The 22,034-nt window shown below is 41.4% G+C and overlaps 1 protein-coding gene across 1 annotated transcript in view; it reads right to left on the reverse strand.

Annotated features, from left to right (window-relative positions):
* Positions 1-22,034, reverse strand: part of LOC111979954 (follistatin-related protein 4-like) — a 227,883-nt gene that overhangs the window by 180,195 nt on the left and 25,654 nt on the right. The window contains exon 3 of the mRNA XM_024010649.2: positions 14,293-14,326. Within this exon, the coding sequence (XP_023866417.1) occupies positions 14,293-14,326 (34 nt within the window). The remainder of the gene's footprint in view (positions 1-14,292; positions 14,327-22,034) is intronic.

Genomic DNA, 22,034 nt, shown 5'->3' on the forward strand with positions numbered 1-22,034 from the left:
AAACACGGAGCGAAAGAGAGAGAAAGAGAGAGACCTGACCTCTGTCTCTACAGCTACCCACTAAACACACCTCACACACAATAACCAGGAAGGTACTGTATAACTATATATGGCAATTACTGAAGTGACAGTAATGATTACAAACAGGCATAGTTYCAGTGAAGTCATGGTAACGCCTGTGTTTATGATATAAAACGGTCATCCAATGAATATAATATGAGGATACGTTGTATATGAAATAGTGTGCTAGAAAAGCAATAGTACACTGCACAGCTTGACCTCTGTGCTGTTTACTAACCCAGTGACATACTAGACAGTATAGGACGGCTTTAGAAGACATTCTAGTTGATTCGTTTATCTGCGGCATATGCTCCTATAGATAAGCTAAATGACTTTAGCTTATTGCAATTGCCATTTACACTACGACAGTTGATTTGAAAGTCAACACACATGTAGGATCTTAATTTGACCATTATTGTCGTAGCAAAATAATCCTGCAGCAGCAGGATTTTCACGTTTAGTCCATTTTGTCGCTCGATCAGTGGTGAGGCTAGTAGCTGGACAAAAGTAGGCTGCATGAAAAGTGCTACACTGTCAATTTAACAGTGTGCTAGTGCAGGTTTTCAGTGAATTTATGTAAATCGGGAAGCTCATCTGCAATTCTCAGGAACAGAAAGAGTGATCCTACATCTGTGTATGTGGCATATAATTGTCAGTGCTATATCTGATTTCACACTATCCTTATCCTATGCATGCATTGCCTGCAGAAATTTCATTTTTCCTTTCCCTTACAGATGCCCTTACCCAATGACACGCCTAATTCATTCTCTGGCCTATTTCTGCGGATGGGATTCTTAACTGACGGTTTCACACCTGGGATACATCCTGCCCACTGTTACGCATGCTATTTGCACAAATTGCTCCATTTGTGTTTGAATATGAAATACATTTGCCAAAAGGAATGAAGGCTCTCCTCTGAGAGGGTTGAGATGGGAGTGGTATTATTCTTTACTGCATTTTTAGCTGGATGGGTAGGAAGGCTATAATGCATGTAATTGCGTGAAAAAAATGCAATCTTGATTGCTACTGAATATCTTAAGCACTTTTCCGAGTCATACGATGTGATTCGTAAATTATTATACAGCGTTTGTTTTGAGGACTAAATACAGTGGGTGTTTCTCAATATGCATTCTACCGTGCTCCGGGCACAAATTGGAGTACGGAACAGTCTGAGTATGAGTCCAAATCAAAGTATGCAAAATGGAGCATGGAGGGAAGTTTTCAGATGCATACTTTGTACACACATTTTGAAACATGCATTTGATGCAGGCTTCAACTGAAATTCCCAGGATTATTGGCGTAATGTGACGCAACCACGCAACGGCACAAAAAGTATTGAAAACAATGGCGGCTGGTTCAGTGCTGAAGCAAGAGAAAGTGAACTCAGACTTCGGATTTAAATGTAGTCCATTCACATCTCCTAGTATGTTGCCTGACTACAATATGTGACCCACCACCTCGATTCGGTTGTACGTAGCAAAATTTGAAATTGTGTTTTTTACATTGCATGAAAGTAGATACTCAGCGCTAGCAGATGGTATATCATACAATGCAGTTGAGGAACAATGGGAAGGTAATTCTGCTTTAAAAGTTGATAAACTTGTAACCCCACTTTGGAGAAAATGGCCTGTGAATGTTTTGGTACACCTACTGGAGAGCTCTTCTTTGTCTACACCCATTCAGCATTGTTGACACCCTCTTAAGCCTTCGCCCCACCCATCTCTTTAAGGGCTCACATGRGAGGCCATGTGCTAAACAAAGTGAGTAAGTTAGTGGAGAAAACAACCAAAAATGTCAAGACCAAAAATTGTGAAAGTAGTAGCAAAAAGTAGTAATAAAAATACACTATCTAGTCCTTGGCCCATATCCTAATCTGATTTTCGTGCAGGTCATGTTGTTTTTCACATTACTGTCTCTGCTAAACACACACTATATAAAATAAAATCTAAGTTTATTGTCACATGCACAGGATACAGAAGGTGTAAATGGTACAGTGAAATGGTTACTTTCATAYTGGAGTGATTTGTTTAGACATTAACAATTAACCATAATCCCAACCAATACTAACATGCACAATGCACGAATCTGCACTTAGCTAAAGCTAACCAACGAAGGCTAACTGACGAGGAACTAAAAGCTAGCTAGCATTAGCTACCCACGAATAATTCACACCTAACATTGGCCTTCTACCTTGTATAACAACATTCGTTTTAGACTGTATTTTAAATGTAAAACTTGCTGGCTAGGCAGATTATTATAATTCACATATAGATAGGTGATATGTATGAAGTAAAACATTTGATTTGTGTATATCTTGTTTAGTCGCTAATTGCCATTGTCCTGGCTGGAAGTAGGTTCAGTGAATGGGAGGTGCAGCATGAGGTAATAAGGTAGGGGGAGTGCGAGTGCTTCTCAAGTGTAATATTTTATGCGTGCTCCACACTCCTGTCCTCACAAGAGCATACTCAAAATAACTTGTTTTAGCATACTTGTCTCCGGAGGAAAAGGGTGACATTGTTGCACTGCTTTTAGAATATCAGGGTTTATTCTCAGATGTACCAACTCAGGCAAATCTACTAGAGCATGACATTGACATTGGGGACTCTGCCCCAATCAAACAATATGCCTATTGAGTGAATCCTGAAAAGGAAGAGAATCTCCGCAGTGAGGTGGAGTTAATGCTTGAGCTCGGGATTACACGACATGGGAACAGTCCGTGGAGTTCGCCCTGTATATTAGCACCTAAGATGGATGGGTCTCTGCGGTTTTGTTCTGATTTTCGGAAACTCAATGCCGTTACTAAGTCGGACTCAAACCCTTGCCCAGGGTCGACGATTGTGTGGACCGTGTTGGCGCTGCTAAGTGTTCCAAAGACTTGTATGCTTTTGTCACGCCTGATGGTTTGTTTTCCAACCTTTGTCTTCCGTTCGMGTTAGCCTCCTACAGAATAGAGAAATACAAAGACCGTTTTGGTCTCTGCACCGGTGCCAGCTGCTCCAGATTTCCGTCGTCCATTTGCTTTGTACACCYATGCCAGAGATGTAGGAGCAGAGGCTGTGCTCCTACAGAAAGACGATAACAATGTTGAGCACCCTGTGGGGTATTTTTCAAAGAAATTGGCCTGAAATCAAAAACACTCTTCGACTATCGAGAAGGAGACGCTCAATTTGGTACTGGCTCTTCAACACATCAAGGTTTATGCTTCGTCCTTTGCCCCTATGTTGTCTATACCGATCATAACCCTCTCGTTTTCCCATTTCCTGTTTTCCCATTGCTGGAGTCTCATATTGCAGGAGTTTTTCCTTGAAATCCACATGTTCGTGATAAGGCCAATTAGTTTTTTCCATTGATATTTCTAGGTTGGACYTTAGTATGTGGGGCGCACCGATTGGTGTCACCTGGTTACTCAGTATGTGTGACACCATCTCGTTAGTCGGAAGGTGTTTCACCTGTGCTGGCACAGTGCTCCAGCTGTCTTTAGAGGTGTGGAAGGTTGGCACCTTTAGTTGGCTTTCCCTATTTGATTTCTAGAATAACAATCCTTTATCTGATCTTCACGGTTTTTATGTTCCGCCTCTTCTTGGGCAAGTGTTTTTCTTGCTGGGGAACGTAACAGATCTATCAGCCTAGATGTATCCACTGCCTTCGACACTGTGAACGATCCGATCCTCCTCTCCACCCTCTCAGGGCTGTGTGTCTCAGGCTCTGCACACTCTTGGATTGCATCCTACCTGGCAGGCCACTCCTACTAGGTAACGCGGAGAGGATCTGTGTCTGCACCACGTACTATCACTAATGGTGTTTGCCAGGGCTCGGTTCTAGGCCCTCTCCGACTTCTCTCTATACACCAAGTTAATCAGCTCCCTCGTATCCTCACATGGTCTCAACTACTTTTCTCCATTCCCCCCTTCTGACACCCAGGTGGCAAAACGCATCTCTGCGTGCCTGGCAGATATCTCAGCTTGGATGTCGGCCCACTACTTCAAGCTCAACCTGAACAAGACTGAGCTGCTCTTCCTCCCGGGGAAGGCCTGCCTGCTCCAAGACCTCTCCATCACAGTTGACAACTCCATGGTGTTCCCCTCCCAGAACACCCTGTCGTTCTCTGCAAACATCAAAGCAGTGACTTGCTCCTGCAGGTTCATGCTCTACGACATCCATAGAGTACGACCCTACCTCACACAGGAAGCAGCACAGGTCCTAATCCAGGCACCTGTCTAGACTACTGCAACTTGATGTTAGCGGGGCTCCCTGCTTGTGCCAACAAACCCCTGCAACTTATCCAGAACACTGCAGCCAGCCTAGTGTTCAACCTTCCCCAGTTCTCCTATGTCACCCCGCTCCTTCGCACATTCCACTGGCTTCCAGTCAAAGCTCGCATTCACTAAAAGACCATAGTGCTTGTCTATCGAGCAGCAAGAGGAACTGCCCCACCCCACCTTTAGGTTATGCTCAAACCCTCCACCACAACCCGAGCACTCCGTTCTGCCACCTCTGTTCCCTTGGCCCTCCTGCTCAGCTCAGTCCAAGCTCATCTCTGTCCTGGCACCCCCAATGGTGGAACCAGATTCCCCATGAAGCTAGGACAGCAGAGTCCCTGCCCATCTTCCAAAAACATCTAAACACTAATCTCACAGCACCCTCTCATGCCTTTTGTAAACTAACACTCACACTTGACTTTCCCCCCCCCCCCTTACTAGCTCTGACTTTGCTAGAAAATGAACATACCATGACTGTGATATGTGGTTGTCCCACCTAGCTATCTTGAGATGAACGCACAAACTGTAAATTGCTCTGGATAAGAATGTCTGCTAAGTGACTCAAATGAAATGAAATGTCAGAAGAAGAGCAGATTGATGACATAAACATAGGCCTTATGAGCTAAGTCAACATTTAATCTATTATCATGGTCGTGGACACGTTCCTCTTCCCTATATAGATTATTCATTTGACTTGGGTCCATAGGGCTCTGGTCCAAAGTTGTGCACTATAAAGGAAGAAAGGGTGCCATTTGAAACACAGACCATATTGACACAGACCACTGGCAAGGGATGATTTGTAACATCTCCACTCCACCGATAAGACAATACGTTTCCCCATTTTTAAACAATGCCTTGGGTTGTCACATAAGGCACTTAAGCGGATCTTACCAGCAATATTATTTTATGACTATGGTCTAATGGTAAAGGAGCGATGGGTAGCTAGATGGAGTTAGGAGAGATGGGAGGAGAACCTCAGGGGAAATATTTGAAGTCAGCCCAGTGTGGTATGGCATACTGCATCATGCAGACATACTTCTTCATCATCCCCGACAATATGATCCCTCCTCTGAGAAGAGATGATATCCTCAAAAATAATTATTTAAATAACTCTAAAACACTGTACGGAACTCGGTGCTTAAAGTTAATCACAAGACTGTGTAGAAATGTCAAAAAACTGAATTGTCAAATGAAAATTAGGAGACTCAGAAGAAAAAGGCATTCCTTGCTAGCATGGCTGTGTAGCTAGAGTGTTGCCACAGTGATGATTGAGCATGGTAACAACCAGCCCTGAAACTTAAGACTGTGTGGGCGGGAGGATGGGAGGGAGAGTTTGACACTGATTGTGCTGACTGGCATTCTCTCACTTACAGCCACTAACACTCGGACTGACCAAGACAAGAATCAGATTGATAATGTGCCTTTTCCTGCCTATTTTTGGTTCCAAGCACCATTCTCCGAGACTATAATAATATTATGTGAACGCATAACACACACAGAGGACTTCCATGTCAATCAGTCAGAGCGAGAGAGGGAGACTTTAAGACATTTGACGTTCTGTCACACTCTTACCATGCAGGCCACTGGATCTCAGAGCCTCACTGCTCTCCAATAGAGGGAATTTGATACTGTAGCAAGCATTTACATGCATGACTTCCCTCGTRCTATATTGTTAAATGCTAAATCCATATTCACAACTGCAGTTTACGAAAGTACGAGAGTGTGAGAGAGAGTCGTCCACCAAATTACCTGGACCAGTGTCAAAATGACATAATGGTACTATATAACATGAGAACATCATTTTATAMCATACACTGTGTGTAGAAAACATTAAGAACACCTTCCTAATATTGAGTTGTACCCCCTTTTGCCCTCAGAACAGGCACAATCCGTCGGGGCATGGACTCTAAAAGGTGTCGAAAGCYTTCCACAGGGATGCTGGCCCATGAMGACTTCAATACTTCCCACAGTTCCCACAGTCAAATTAGCTGGATGTCCTTTGGGTGGTGGACCATTCTTGATACAATTGGAAACTGTTGAGCGTYAAAATCCAGCAGCGTTGCAGTTCTTGACACACTCAAACCGGTACCCCTGGCACCTACTACCGTACCCCGTTCAAAGGCACTTAACTCGTTTGTCTTGCCCATTCACCTTGCCCATTCACACATACACAATCCATGTCTCAATTGTCTCAAGGCTTAAAAATCATTCTTTAACCTGTCTCCTCCCCTTCATCTACACTGATTGAAAGTGGATTTAACAAGTGACATCAATAAGGGATCGTAGCTTTCACCTGGATTCACCTAGTCAGTCTATGTCATGGAAAGAGCAGGTGTTCATAATGTTTTGTCAACTCAGTGTAGAGGGCAAAAAGCATTGATGTGCCACCAATATAGCATTACCACTCCTGTGTGTTTTAGGAGGGGGGGAATGAGTTGAGAGATTCCTAGTGAATCATCTGCTAATGAGAATTTCCTTACGTTCATTCAGCATGCTTCTATAATTCTCTTCTAAAACACAGGCAGAATCCATACTCTCTGTATGCTCTCTGTTAGCCCACACCGTCTTCAAAACAAACAGGGCATGCTTCCCAAATGTCACCCTGTTRCCTATATAGTGCTCTACTTTCAAAAGTAGTGCACTATATAGGGAATAGCTTGCTATTTGGGATGTAACTAGGGAAACACAATCTTTTTTATTCGTTATTGTCTCTAGTGCTGCGGGTGTTCTCTCTCCCTGCTACCTACCTGAGCCAGTTTCACGTTTGTTGAGTTATAAATAATTCAGTGTTTTAATTCCAAAGACACTCMCAGATATTCTCAAAAGGAGCTACCCATCCACTGGTATAGTTCTATAGCTGGTTATTATTCCATACCAGGATTCACAACCCGAAGGTTCTACGATCAGTAAATATGGACACTATACAAATGCAGTACCATAGCAAGGATCCAACACAGACGGTATTATTTTATGTTATGGTGTTATTTTAGGACGAATCTCAGTAGAATATTTGCATCGCTTGCTAAGATCAGACTGTCTGTCAGATGCACCAGGGTGGCTTTTACGCTATGACTTGCCAAGAACACAAAAGGAGAGGACGTAGCTAAAGAGCTTCAGAGACGCACAAATTGCGTATTGAATTTGAAAAGCACACATTCAAAGCGTGCATCTTGGCAGGCTCATATCCTCCCAGACTGCCAAAATGAAGACACTGGTAATTGCTTGTCACATTTAGAAAATTATGTAGAAAATACAAATACTGTATTASAACCGTCCAAATTCTATTATTTGCCTCGTTTAACTCATTTTCACCTCACATGAGCACAATTCAGTGGTTTTGAGTTTGTGATTTTCAATCACTAAGCCTCAAGCCATCAGCCGGAGGCACGTCTGTCTGTCCCCTGTGAACAAAAGAATGCACTCCGTGTGGATATCTCTGAGTGGGAGTGCTAGGCAAAGTCACTCTCTTTGTCTTTGCAAAGTGCAACGACTTAAAAGAAAAGAAAAATCCTGAACCCTCTTCAAAGTGTAACATAGACAAAGTCTTCGCCGCACCTTTTATACACCTATKTTCTCTGTCTAGACCTGCAGTCTACAGCTGGTGGTTGTAGAAGGCTTGGTCACATATGGAATTTACGCTCTAGCTGAACTATGATACTTTCTCAGAAAGACAATTTGAGATATATTTCCTAGGAAAAACCAACAGCATCAYTCRCAGTCAAAACGTGAATGAACACATCTGACAAAGAAAAAACTCCKTCCGACTGTTTCAATGGCACTGTGTGTCTCTGACACCAAATGCATATGCAGGCATTGTGCAGAGAATGTGTTTACTGAGTCATATAACCTGACTTGACAGCATCTTATTAATATTTCCACTTCCCCTGAGGTATGCAAATATGCTTTGTCCTTTGCAGAGTGACAAAGTGCTTCTAAGGACCTTGCTGCCCGGATGAGATCCCCATCTCGATAACTTATTCTCAGAACTCCGRCAGGCAGAGAAGCAGGGAAGATAGGAGCACATACTGTAGGAATTCAAGGCAATCATTTATTTTCCCACCTCATAAAGCAGGGTGTGTGTTGACGCCAGGCAATACAGTTCAAGAWAAAGGTAAAACYTGTATCTTCGGGGTAATGCCACCTAACTGCTCAGGCTGAAAACACTGTGTTGCTGTCCCTCCGGAGACGAGGCAGTGTGAGTCAACGCAAATCTAAATCACAACCTGTCTCATCTGTGAACACCTCACAGATGGCTCAAGTCACAGAGGCTATTGTGTTTATATTCACTTCCACATTAATTCAATTACCTYTTTCATATCATCACAGATCACATATACAGCAGTGGAGGCTCCTCGGAGAAGGAAGMGGAGGACCYTCCTCCTCAGTGAACTTCATTTCAAAAAGAATAGTGAAACATTAAAAACGATAATAAATACAGTAGGTCTACAGTAGCCTCAACAGCACCATGGTGTAGCCGGAGGACAACTAGCTCCTGTCATCCTGTGGTACATTGACTTCAATACAAAACAAAAACTTGGGAGGTTCATGATTCTGAGAAACAAAAGAGAGGGAGTGAAAGAGAGAGAGAGCTAGCTATAATTCGTAGCATATATATTTTTCACTTACTTAGCTAGCATTGAATGCACTTAGCTAGTTTGCCTACTCAAACCCCTGCCTCAAACAAAAAGGGATGCTATGTTAGCTAGCTGACTATGGCTATCCAACACTAACTCTTCCAAGTCAATGTAAGCTTTTGGTTTGATTAATTTATTGCCTACCGGTGTAACTGCTTACTGTTGACTGTAGACTGTACTGCATGATTGTAGCGGGTTTACTAATGCATTAGTTCTAGTAGCTWTGATGACTATGACATGACAACGATGTAGGCTATGTGTAGCGGTTAGCGGTCATGATATGACGGTTGGGCTTGGAAAAGTTTTTTCTCCTGGTCAAAGGCAGTTGATGTTTTTTGCACTGAAGTCCACAAGCAAAGGGAAAAGGTGAGAGCAGGACAGCGTGTAGATAGATGCGAGAAGGAAAGTGAAAGGGGTGTATTCATTGCGCCAATTCTGTTGGAAAACGTTTCTTAAACTGAAGCAAATGGAACAAAACGGGGATAAACATACCTGAATTTGTCCAATAGAAACTCTTGTTTGCAACTGTTGGACTAATGATTACACCCTAGAACAYCTAGATGCAGGCAAGAGTGTGCAAGGCGGTATCGAATATGTCACTGTCGGTCACCTRGATTACTCAAAATTCTCTCGCGTGCACCTACACTGTACACTTTCCTTCATAGGGTAGGTTGTAGCAACTTCATGATGGGTACAGGGAAAATTAGAGTATCATGTAGTAGACTAAACCTATTGAWGTTACACTGAGCTGGGTGAATGGAATATGAATGACAGTCATCCATTAAGCTGCAATAAAAATAAGACCATGTTCATAAAAAAAAAAAATCATCCTCCATCATCTTAAATGGCACCGACCGCCACTGACYTACAGTATAATGATGGTGTTATGATTTCAAAATATATCACGCGGTGATGACTTGCACTTGCAAACCTAACCTGTTGAGTGAGATATTGTCATCTTATCCTTATTTTAAGTGTGCAAATAATGGCAGTGTTAGGTCTCTTAAGCCMTGTAAAGCAGAACAGCATTGTAACTCACAAGCTGCTTACAGATCAAAGCCAAGTTGTAAGGTTGTTTTTATCCCCCTTTAAAATAACAGCCATCTTTGTGTCATTTCTCCCACCGTTCCTTTCTGCGATCTTAGCGCGTTCTGTGTTAATATCTCCAGCCCAAACAGACACTGCAGGGTTCCTCCCAGTTCTCCCCAGTCAGAGGAAAGTGCTATTCAGAGTTTCACTGCCAATGTAAGGCTCTCCAAATCCKCAGAGAGTATGATGTGCCCTCCATAAGCCCTTCAACTGGATCTCAGGGCATGCTAAGTACAGAGCTTACGCTTCTGGTACAACTCCCTTTGTCTTTAACTTTCATACTTTAAGTCGAATCAAAGTACGGAAGTGTTACTGTACCTACTCAATTTGAGTATAGTGATGCTGGGGAATGCTTGTAATTCCTGGGCTTGATCAGAATGGACTTGGAAATCAGAACATTTATGGGGCAAATCACAACTCAGAAGCCATTCAGAGGGCTTCTAAGTGCATTTACCAAGTCTATAAGGTGGAGGCATTTCACAAAAGGCTATTATATTTAACTATTTCGATTACGTTTCTGATGGAGTGATTTCTGTGCGGCATTTTATGAACTCTATGCTGAGTAATCTTTATTGTTCTTCAACATAATGAAATCATATTTCTTGAGATTTATGACGTGACTATCTGATAGTGACTCATAACCGTCAGTAGTGAAATGATCCATAGCGGCAGTTTTAATCATCAGAGATGACTCTTTGAAGTAGAACCTGAAAGTGTCTATCTGTCTATCTGGATCGCTCCCAAATCTTGCAGAGTTTAATTGAAGGCCACACAGAGAACGTGTGTTATTTGCAGGAAATGTAGCCTATTTCCAATGTTCACTGAGAACTCCTATACTTGAGTATAAAGAGGGCTGTAAAATTACGTGATGAAACAGGACTGTTTTGGAGCAATAACACTTCACATTCCTTTTGAATTTGAATTAGTTTAATGTGTTAAGACATCGAAGGAGAGGATCTGTGGAATTGAAACGGAGATGGGTTATCTGGCTCGGTGGTTTAATGACAAAACARTCACYCCTTGGTATCTGTGAGGATAGCCTCCTCCCCTCCTCTACTCTCCTCTCCTCCTGCCCCTACCTTTCCAGTCATTTCCAGCTTGTTAGAGAGTCCCTCTGTCTGCCTTGCCCTATCTAATTCCCACCCAATTACRGTCTAAATGAACCACAGGGCTGCTTAACTTGGTTTGCCTCTTCCCATTGTTTAATTTGTGATGGTAACGAACCCTGATTAATCCTCAGTAAAAGGTTCATAAATTAAGCACTCAAGGCCAAATGAATCACCACCTATTCATAAGATAAATGGACAATATAAATTTAGCATATTACCTAAACAAAAGAGAGGAAACATCTGGTGATCACGTTACATTTCATTCTGTTTCTGTTCTCTGTACAGCCTGACCTTTTCCATTGCTTGTTGTGTGCTGTTAGCCAGTAAAATGTCATTTATTTATGACTTCTGTCTGAGCCGACAGAAGACCACCACGCCATGTTTGCACCACCACAATTTTCCCAGGTAATGTTGTCGTCTCTAAAGCAAAACCGGGGCAATTTGATTAATGCCGTCATCTCCAAGTGAGTAGCAGACACGACAATAAAAAACCTTGCCATACAGAGAGAGAGAGAGAGAGAGAGAGAGAGAGAGAGAGAGAGAGAGAGAGAGAGAGAGAACGAGAGGAGAGACCAAGGCAGCAGTTAGCCAAAGGGTGAGAGAGAGAGATCTGCAGTTATTCCCTTACAAGGAATAAAGGACAAGACATGCTTTTTTGAAGGTGGGGAAGTTTAGCATACAAATAGATAGTGAATAATTAGTCCCAGGAGACGGATGGATCACCACACCATGTGAATAATTCCAACAAATTCTAACACAGTCGGTCTGTTCTTAAATGGCAATGAAGAATGTTGTCACCTGAGAGGTGTTGTTTCCTTAACTTAAGCCATTTGCCATTTGTTCTAACTCTCTCTGAGGTCAGAAACACAGCCTATGTGCTATAATACACAAAAGGGTTGCTGTGAGGGCAACAAAAACTATACATCGACAACAAATACTGTACACACTTTGAATATAACATTCCAATGCACAKTGAGATTGGCTGTAATCTTGAAACTATACTGAACAAAAATAAAAACAASATGTAACAATTTCAAAGGTTTTACTGAGTTCATACAAGGAAACCAGTCAATTAAATAAATACATTTCACCCTAATTGATGGATTTCACATGACGGGGAATACAGATATGCATCTGTTGGTTACAGATACCTTTAAAAGAAAGTAGGGGCGTGGACAGTGGTGTAAAGTACTTAAGTAAAAATACTTTAAAGTACTACTTAAGTTGTTTTTTCGGGTATCTGTACTTTACTATTTATATTTTTGACAACTTTTTACTCCATACATTTTCCCTGWCACCCAAAAGTACTCCTTGCATGCTGACCACACTGCTCCCGTCGCAAAATAAATMTAAACATACATGTTATTCAATTATTGCATCCACACTGCTCYTGCGCGCCAACGAGCYTCTGCATTGCGAAGCTCTAAAATAGAAGTCAGTTCTATTTATGACACTGAACGCGGTGCAAGTCCTGCCTCTCCCATCTCCTCATTGGTTTATAGAAGCAGATACCCACATGCCATCTCCTCATTGGTTATACCCARGTGGGTGATTGAAAGATGAACTGAGTTRGGTCGGTCGTCGTGGTAACTATGAAAGTTAGATGCCAATCGCCATATAAAGTCCAAAGAAGAAAAAGCCTGGAAGGAGGAGAGATGACTAGAAACGATTCGCGTTGACCGTTGTATGTGTGGATTAACTGTCGGAGTAGAGGACCTTGTGCATTTCAAGTTAAAAGACAACTCAACGTTTGTATCGCAGGACAAATCAGCTAGCAACAGCAAAGCTAGCTAAATAGGACAAATTAGCCAGCAACTGCAAGCTAGCTGCTAAATTGCCATAAATGTTTAAAGCTTTTCGACCTGTCTCCAAAATAATATAATTGGTTCAGTTTCTTTAGATATTTCCACCTGCGTGTCATGATCGCGTTTGGTGTGGGGGGACAAAATCAATTTGCACACGATGACGCACCGCCTGGCCGGTTTGGGTACGGTGTTATATTTTGAATGCTTAGCAGGACAGGAAAATGGTTCAATTCGAACCACTAATCAAGAGAACATCCCTGCTCATCCCTACTGCCTCTTATCTGGCGGACTCACAAAACACAAATGCTTCATTTGTAAATTATGTCTGAGTGTTGGAGCGTGCCCCTGGCTATCCATACAATTAAAACAAGAAATTTGGCCATCTGGTTTGCTTAATATAGGAATTTGAAATTATTTATACTTTTACTTTTGTATATTTTAGCAATGCATTTACTTTTGATACATTTAAAACCAAATACTTTTAGACTTTTACTCAAAGTATATTTACTGGGTCTTACCTTTTCTTGAGTATTTTCTATGAAAGTATCTTTTCTTTTACTCAAGTAGGACAATTGGGTATTTTTTCCACCACTGGGCGTGCATGGTTTAGTGCATTATCATACTGAAACATGAGTTGATGGGGGCGGATGAATAGCACTACAATGGGCCTCAGAATCTTGTCACGGTATCTCTGTGCATTCAAATTGCCATAGATAAAATGCAATTGTGTTCGTTGTCCGTACCTTATGCTGCCCATACCATAACCCCACCACCACCATGGGGCACTCTGTTCACAACGCTGACATCAGCAAACTGCTGATATAGACATAAATATACATACATATATTTAGAGCACACCATAAGGAGTACAATGACAGATGTTGTCTGTACCATGTACGGTTCACAGATCATAGGGTCTTACAGGAGGCATGTACTGTATAGGTCCAAAAAGCACCTGAATGGCCAGTTTCATCAGGATCCCCCCCCCCCAAAAAAATGGTGATACAAATGTAAAAAGCATGTTAAACATTCTTCCTCCCAATGAAGTTATGTAAATTGCCAGAACAATCTGCGATACCAAAAATATTTTCGGGCCACGCTGGCGTGGAATCGCCAAAATGTGATTTAAATTATCATCTTTAACACAAGAGATGTGTGAGTAGTGTAGAAGTAGATTTGATACTACGTAAAACCTTGAGTGCTTTCCCCAAAGAGGGCTTCTATAGAATGTACTATCAATGCTGTTCACATAACCTGCACCAACATAAAAGGTTTATGCCATCGATAAACATACTGTATTTAAGTGGTGCAGTTTGGTTGATTACAGGATACTTACATGGATCGGCAACTCCGTCAGCTTCTCCACTCTTCTGCAAAGAGAGAGAGCACAACACAAAGTGTTACTATGGGCCTCAGACAAAACCCTGGTGTGCTTCTCAGCAAAATATTGTGCCACATGTAACGTATGTTTRTCCTCTCTGAGAAAAGACCAGTCGAATTGAGAAAGGTTTCACACTGTTTCTGAGGTAAATTCATTCATCCTCCTGCAAGATGACAGGTGTCATCCCAGTTTGCCTGTATATCTGTCAGGATGATGTAGAGCTCAAGAAGCAACATGCCTGTGAAGTTCATATTTATCCGCAGTGCAAGTAACAAAGACCACTTTGGGCTTCTCAGAGCAGCTGTTGGGATTATGTACATCCCCCACTGCCAGGCAACGATATCTGCATAATTAAAGTGCCAAACACAATAAGAGCCGTGGAATTTAAATAGATGGAAATCACTCTGAAGGGTCACAGTAAGGAAGTTTAAATGAATCATTGCAGGCTGGGTGGTTTAAAACAATAGAGAACTGAAAGTAAAGCATGACACTGTGATCTTCGTCTGTACCATCATAAAGTCAGTAGCTTTATTTAGATGACATTACAAAAAGCTACAACAACCTGTGCATACTGTAATCAGTGCGTAATAGTACTGTAATGTCAAGTACTATTTAGGTATTTTATAAATGATGTCTTACTGCGTTTGACATGGTCATGCTGTTTTTAGCATCTGTGTAGAAATAGCAGGTCTCTGTTGCCAGTGCACAATACATTTGACCTCTGTTTTTGGAAACCATGTCATACAGTATGCAGCTTATGTATAGTAAGTAGGCAAACAGCATGGACTCACTGTATGTCCACACACAGCCCATGAAACCAAAACAATGTCTCCTCTTACATCTTTGCATGCCAGCTGTTGTCCACCATATTTGACGTGATGCGTCCCTCACTCTAAATCTGGCCTGTAATGAGCTTGACAGATAAAGCATATGTGTCTGATAGCCTTCTTGGCAGCGGAAGCAGAGAGCCRTTGGTCCTTGGAGACTCTGTGAAGAGACACCGCTGCCTTTCAACAGAATGTGCTTCCGTGTGATTAGAGACTTGGGCCAAGTCAAACCCTCCTCTCATGCCATCTGCCTGTCTTAATTGCAGACGTGAATCCTCATCATCGCAGAGTAAAGCGTTTGCACTGATCAAGGGTTTTCCATAATTTCAAGAGGGTCCTGTTTATTCAGTTGATTAGAGACTGTCACTGGTTTCAGAACCACTGAGGAAACTCTGTCCGCTCTTAGAGAGACACAGATACTGTATATGCTCTAGGTCTAGACTCAATCAGTTAGCCAATATCTGTGTATTTTCTGCAGCTTAGCTTCCATTTAAACTCCCTAGCTAGATTTAATTGAACATCACACAGCACCCATGCAGACATTTCTTTGGGGAGAGSCATAATTGTAACAGCAGGGCAATTCAGCCAAAGCTGTATCATTATGGATGCTGGTAGAATATATGCCTCTCGTATGCCTCTGTTCCTCTCCTATAAGGGTGCTTTGCAGCCAATCTCATTCATAGGTCCATATGCTTATCCACTGTCTTTAATTTAAGCCAACAGTGTGACTTAGCTACCTGTGCCAGATCAGCTCGCTAGACACCACACACACGACAGCAGACAGATGGCCGGCAACAATTAGACTCTGATAAGGAAGAGCAGACTGTACAATATAAACCTTGTTGAATACCTGCAATTTATGAAGATAAAATTTAAAATAACCTTTCAATTGCCAAGGGTATACATTTCCTTCAGAAAGTATTCATACCCCTTGACTTATTATTGTGTTACAGCCGGAATTCAAAACCCCATAATGACAAAGTGAAAACATGTATTTAGAAAAGTTAGCAAATTTATTGAAAAATAAATACCAAAAAATATAATTGACATAAGTATTCACACCCTATTGGCGGCGATTAGAGCTTTGAGTCGTCTTGGGAATGTCTGTATCAGCTTTGCACACCTGGATTTGGGGATTTTCTCCCATTCTTCCTTGCATATTTTCTCAAACGCTGTTAAGTTAGATGGGGAGCTGCAGTGAACAGCAATCTTCAAGTCTGGGCTTTGGCTGGGCCACTCAAGGACTTTTACGTTCTTGTTCTGAAGCCATTCCAGCGTTGCTTTGTTTGTATGCTTGGGGTCATTGTCCTGTTGGAACGTAATTTTTCCCCCAGTCTAAGGTCATTTGCAGTCTGAAGCAGGTTTTCTTCAAGGATTTGCCTGTATTTGGCTCCATCCATCCTTTACTAGTCTCCCAGTCCCTGCCTGTGAAAAACATACCCATTACATGATGCCGCCACCACCATGCTTCCCGGTAGGGATGGTGTTAGATGGATGATGAGCTGTGCCTGGTTTTCTCCAGACATAGCGCTTTGCATTCAGGCCAAAGAGTTWAAAAAAATTCTCATCAGACGATAAAATATTTTGCCTTATGCTCTGTCTTTCAAGTGCCTTTTTGCAAACTGTACCTTTTTCTCAGGAGTCGCTTCCATCTGGCCATTCTCCCATGAAGCCCAGATTGGTGCTGTAGAGACTGTTGTCCTTCTTGCAGGTTATGCCATCTCAGCCAATGAACTCTGTACTTGTGTCAGAGTTGTCGTACGGCCATCTCTAGGCAGAGTCCGGGTAGTTCCATATTGTTTCCACTTCCCAATGGTGGAGACCACTGTACTGTACTCTTAGAAACTTTTAACACTCTACAAATTGTTTTATACCCTTCCCCAGATATACAGTACCAGTCAAAAGTTTGGACACACCTACTAGTTCAAGGGTTTTTCTTTATTTTACTATGTTCTACATTGTAGAATAATAGTGAAGAGATCAAAACTATGAAATAACACATATGGAATCATGTACTAACCAACAAAGTGTTAAACAAATCAAAATATATTTTATATTTGAGATTCTTCAAAGAAGCCACCCTTTGCATTGATGACCGCTTTGCACACTTTTAAAGTGGTTCCTCCTTTAAAAGTTGTGTCATACTGCGGCACACCTTGCGTGCTGCTGCAGCATTCTGTGGCACGTTATTTAATTCTCAGCCGTTTTTTCTGTTACTGCAAGTTATTGCTAGTTTGACCACCAGAGGGCATCTTTGCGAAGCATGTACCAGTCATTCCGTACTGGCATTACCAGAGAATTTAAAACCTGTTCTGTAATAACATAGTATTAGGGATTGATTTTAAGAAATTTGGCTTAATTAATTGTATTAATATTATGGTGTTTCTATTCAGAGAAAAACGAGAAACCCTCAGGGGTTACGTTAGGACGGAATGGAAAATATGGCGATGTACAACATGACGGTCGGGAGTAGGCTACAGGATTGGAGGATTCTAAATTGTTTGCCTTCATTAGACAACTTTGTTCCAATATTTCTGTAAATCAATTATATTTATTCCCATAGTAATTCGTTATGGATCCATAACTAAATCAACACCACTTTGATAGAATATTTTTTAGCATTATTTTATTAATGAAATGTGTTTGTTTATTAGGCTACTGTGCAGTCTACAATACATACTGTAGTAAACATGGGAAAGTGCCTAATTCCTTACATAAGGGAGAGCAGGCCATGTCTGTACTACAGAATGCAGGGCACGTGGGAGACCGGGTTTCAAATCCCCGTTGGGGAGGAAGGAGTAGGCTGTCCTTGTAAATAGGAATTTGTTCTTAACTGATTCCATATGTGTTATTTCATACTTGTGATGTCTTCACTATTATTCTACAATGTAGAAAAAAGTWAAAATATAGAAAAATCCTGGAATGAGTAGGTGTGTCCAAACTTTTGACTGGTACTTGCTGGAACGGAAAATGGCGGTCGGCAGTACAGTACTGGGCTATTTACGAGGAAGGAGTCAYCTTTCCTTGTAAATAAGAATTTGTTCATAACTGACTTTAGATAAAGGTTACACTAAGAGCATAACATTACTGCACCCTAATTTCCTAATTCTTGTCTAACCAATACGCAAATGGAGATTAAGTGAAATATAAACATCCGCATTTGAATGTCCTTTTTTCTTGTTATTTTATTTTATTAACGAAAGCATGAAGATTAAATACTGTACTGCTGTTTTGAGTTAGAAATGTAACACTTTAGAGTACTTATGCATCGAATACATTGCAAGTTGAGGGATTTTCACAACAGTAGCCYGGTTATAAAAAGTATATTGTCCTGCTAAAAGAAAAATTAGCATGATGCTCTACACCTGCTACAGTTGTGATGTCTTCACTATTATTCTACAATGTACAAATTGTAGAATAATTAACAGTATATCATTTAACAGTATATCTAAAAATATTTTTTTCAATGATGTGACTCTCCGCCAATAATTACATTTAGAGGATTGGAGGACTCTATATTAATATCTAAGGGGCATTTTCTGTTATGATCTGTGAGAATATCTAAGGGGCTTTTATATAATTCCAAATGAATTAATAATAATCGCTTTGTTTAAAAAGTAATGATAGTTTGGAYATTTTGTTTCCATTTAACCTAGAGTGAGCGAGAAAAAGGCATTTCTTGAACATGGGGTGAGACATTCTCACTAATTTGTAAATAAAGCCAGTTATTTAGAATTATTTATTTCTGGAGGAACCTAACTTGATTATTTAGCAGACATCACTTGCTTATATTCAGTCAACACATATCTTAAGAATATTTGAACATTTTCGTTTCTCCATGCTTGTCTCAGAGCAGCGCGAAGCGGGATTGTGACTCCATCTCGTTCCTCGCCCTTTTCAAAGCGTGAGTGAGTCAATAACTATTCAAGCCATTGAATAACTGATGAATGAAGATGATGAGGGATCGGCAAAGGCAATCTGTAATCTGCGGGCATCACGGCTCGGTAAGAAATGTTATATGTAAATATACAGTTGAAGTCGGAAGTTTACATACACCTGAGCCAAATACATTTAAACTCAGTTTTCCACAATTCCTGACACGTAATCCTAGTAAAAAATCCCTGTTTTAGGTCAGTTAGGATCACCATTTTGTTTTAAGAATGTGAAATGTCAGAATAATAGTAGAGAGATTGATTTATTTCAGCTTTTATTTCTTTCATCACATTCCCAGAGGTTCAGAAGTTTACATACACTCAATTAGTATTTGGAAGCATTGCCTATAAATTGTTTAACTTAGGTCAAACGTTTTGGGTAGCCTTRCACAAGATTCCAACAATAAGTTGGGTGAATTTTGGCCAATTCCTCCTGACAGAGCTGGTGTAACTGAGTCAGGTTTGTAGGCCTCCTTGCTCACACACGCTTTTTCAGTTCTGCCCACAAATGTCCTACAGGATTGAGGTCAGGGCTTTGTGATGGCCACTCCAATACCTTGACTTTGTTGTTCTTAAGCCATTTTGCCACAACTTTATAGTATGCTGGGGTCATTGTCAATTTGGAAGACCCATTTGCGACCAAGCATTAACTTCCTGACTGATGTCTTGAGATGTTGCTTCAATATATCCACATAATTTTCCTGCCTCATGAAGCCATCTATTTTGTGAAGCGCACCAGTCCCTCATGCAGCAAGCACCCACACAACATGATGCTGCCACCCCRGTGCTTCACGGTTGGGATGGTGTTTTTCGGCATGCAAGCCTCCCCCTTTTTCCTCCAAACATAACGATGGTCAATATGGCCAAACAGTTCAATTTTTGTTTCATCAGACCAGAGGAGATTTCTCCAAAATGTAAGAACGTTGTCCAAATGTGCAGTTGCAAACCATAGTCTGGCTTTTTTATGGCGGTTTGGAGCAGTGGCTTCTTCCTTGCTGAATGGCCTTTCAGGTAATGTCAATATAGGACTCGTTTCACTGTGGATATAGATACTTTTGTACCTGTTTCCTCCAGCATCTTCACAAGGTCCTTTGCTGTTGTTCTGGGATTGATTTTCACTTTTCGCACCAAAGTACGTTCATCTCTAGGAGACAGAACGCGTCTCCTTCCTGAGCGGTATGACGGCTGCGTGGTCCCATGGTGTTTAGACTTGGGTACTATTGTTTGTACAGATGAACATTGTACCTTCAGGCGTTTGTAAATTGCAAGGATGAACCAGACTTTTTTCTGAGGTCTTGGCTGATTTCTTTTGATTTTCCCATGATGTCAAGCAAAGAGGCACTGAGTTTGAAGGTAGGCCTTGAAATACATCCACAGGTACACCTCCAATTAACTCAAATTATGTAAATTAGCTTATCAGAAGCTTCTAAAGCCATGACATCATTTTCAGTAATTTTCCAAGCTGTTTAAAGGAACAGTCAACTTAGTGTATGTACACTTCTGACCCACTGGAATTGTGATACAGTGAGTTATAAGTGAAATAATCTGTCTGTAAACAATTGTTGGAAAAATTACTTGTGTCACGCACAAAGTAGTTGTCCTAACCGACTTGCCAAAACTATAGTTTGTTAACAAGAAATTTGTGGAGTGGTTGAAAAACAAGTTTTAATGACTCCAACCTAAGTTTATGTAAACTTCCGACTTCAACTGTATATACATATATATATWTWTTTTTTTAAATCTCAGAACATTAACCATGTGTGATCGCTAGTTTTCTACTGTTCTGTAGGCTGTTCTGTTCTGTTCTGTAGGCTGAAGGCAKTGCATCAGATTCAATTCACACAAGGCTATCACACAAAGCTAAGTATGTGTCTGGTACAATGGGGGCAGCAGGTAGCCCAGCGAGTAGGAGCATTGGGCCAGTAACTGAAAGGTTGCTGGATCGAATCCCCGAGCTGACCATGTAAAAAATCTGTTGTTCTGCCACTGAGCAAGGCAGTTAACCCACTGTTCCCCGGGTGCTGAAGACGTGGATGTTGATTAAGGCAGCCCTCCGCACCTCTCTAATTCAGATGGGTTGGGTTAAATGCGGAAGACACTTTTCAGTTGAATGCATTCAGTTGTACAATTATTGCCCTTTCCCAATGGAAGTCCTTATGACAAATACTAAAGTAACAAACCTTCTGGCAGCAGAAGATCCTGGAAAATCTCAACTGACAAATTACTTTCCCCTGAATTCTAAGTTCCCCCTGCATTCCATTTGTGTCATTAGTGGGAGAGTTGGGCATCGTTGCTGCGTGCTTTCCCTGATATTTACGGGCATGATTTGTCCTCTAAGTGTTCCTATTAATTGTAATTACAGTGCCATACTTCCTGAAGATGGAGGGAGACAAAAGAGTTCCACTGAGTTTTTAAGAGCTTCTTACATGCCCAGATATTTCCCTAATTAAAGTGCTAATCGCTTTCCTATGGGAGGGCAAGACAGGTCAGACTAAGAGAGGATGCAGGCTCACTGCTAATATGGAGCCACGTGCCCAGYCCACTCCACTCATGGAGTGGACAACTTTCCCCCAGACTGCCGCCGACGTGCCCCGTCCATGTCATTGCCTGCCTAGTAGTAACCTGGAAACACCTCCAGTTTGAGATCTACTTAATATAATAGCTCTGGGCAGTGTTGTAGTCGAGTCACTAAACCTTGAGTCCGAGTCGAGTTCCAAGTCCCCTGTGCTCGAGTCAGAGTTGAGTCATGAATCCCTATGGCTAAGTTCAAGTCAAGTCCGAGTCATCAATGTTCGAGTCACGAGTCTGAATCACTGGGTCTGAGTTTTGAAGTTCGACGTGGTTCCGGTCTTTTATTCTATTTTTCTATTACATATTTGACATTGCGCCACAATCTTTGCACACTCTGCTGAAAAACATTTTAAAGCAAAACTAATGA

The sequence above is a fragment of the Salvelinus sp. IW2-2015 genome, linkage group LG20 (genome assembly GCF_002910315.2).
Source record: "Salvelinus sp. IW2-2015 linkage group LG20, ASM291031v2, whole genome shotgun sequence".
Taxonomy (NCBI): Eukaryota; Metazoa; Chordata; class Actinopteri; order Salmoniformes; family Salmonidae; genus Salvelinus; species Salvelinus sp. IW2-2015.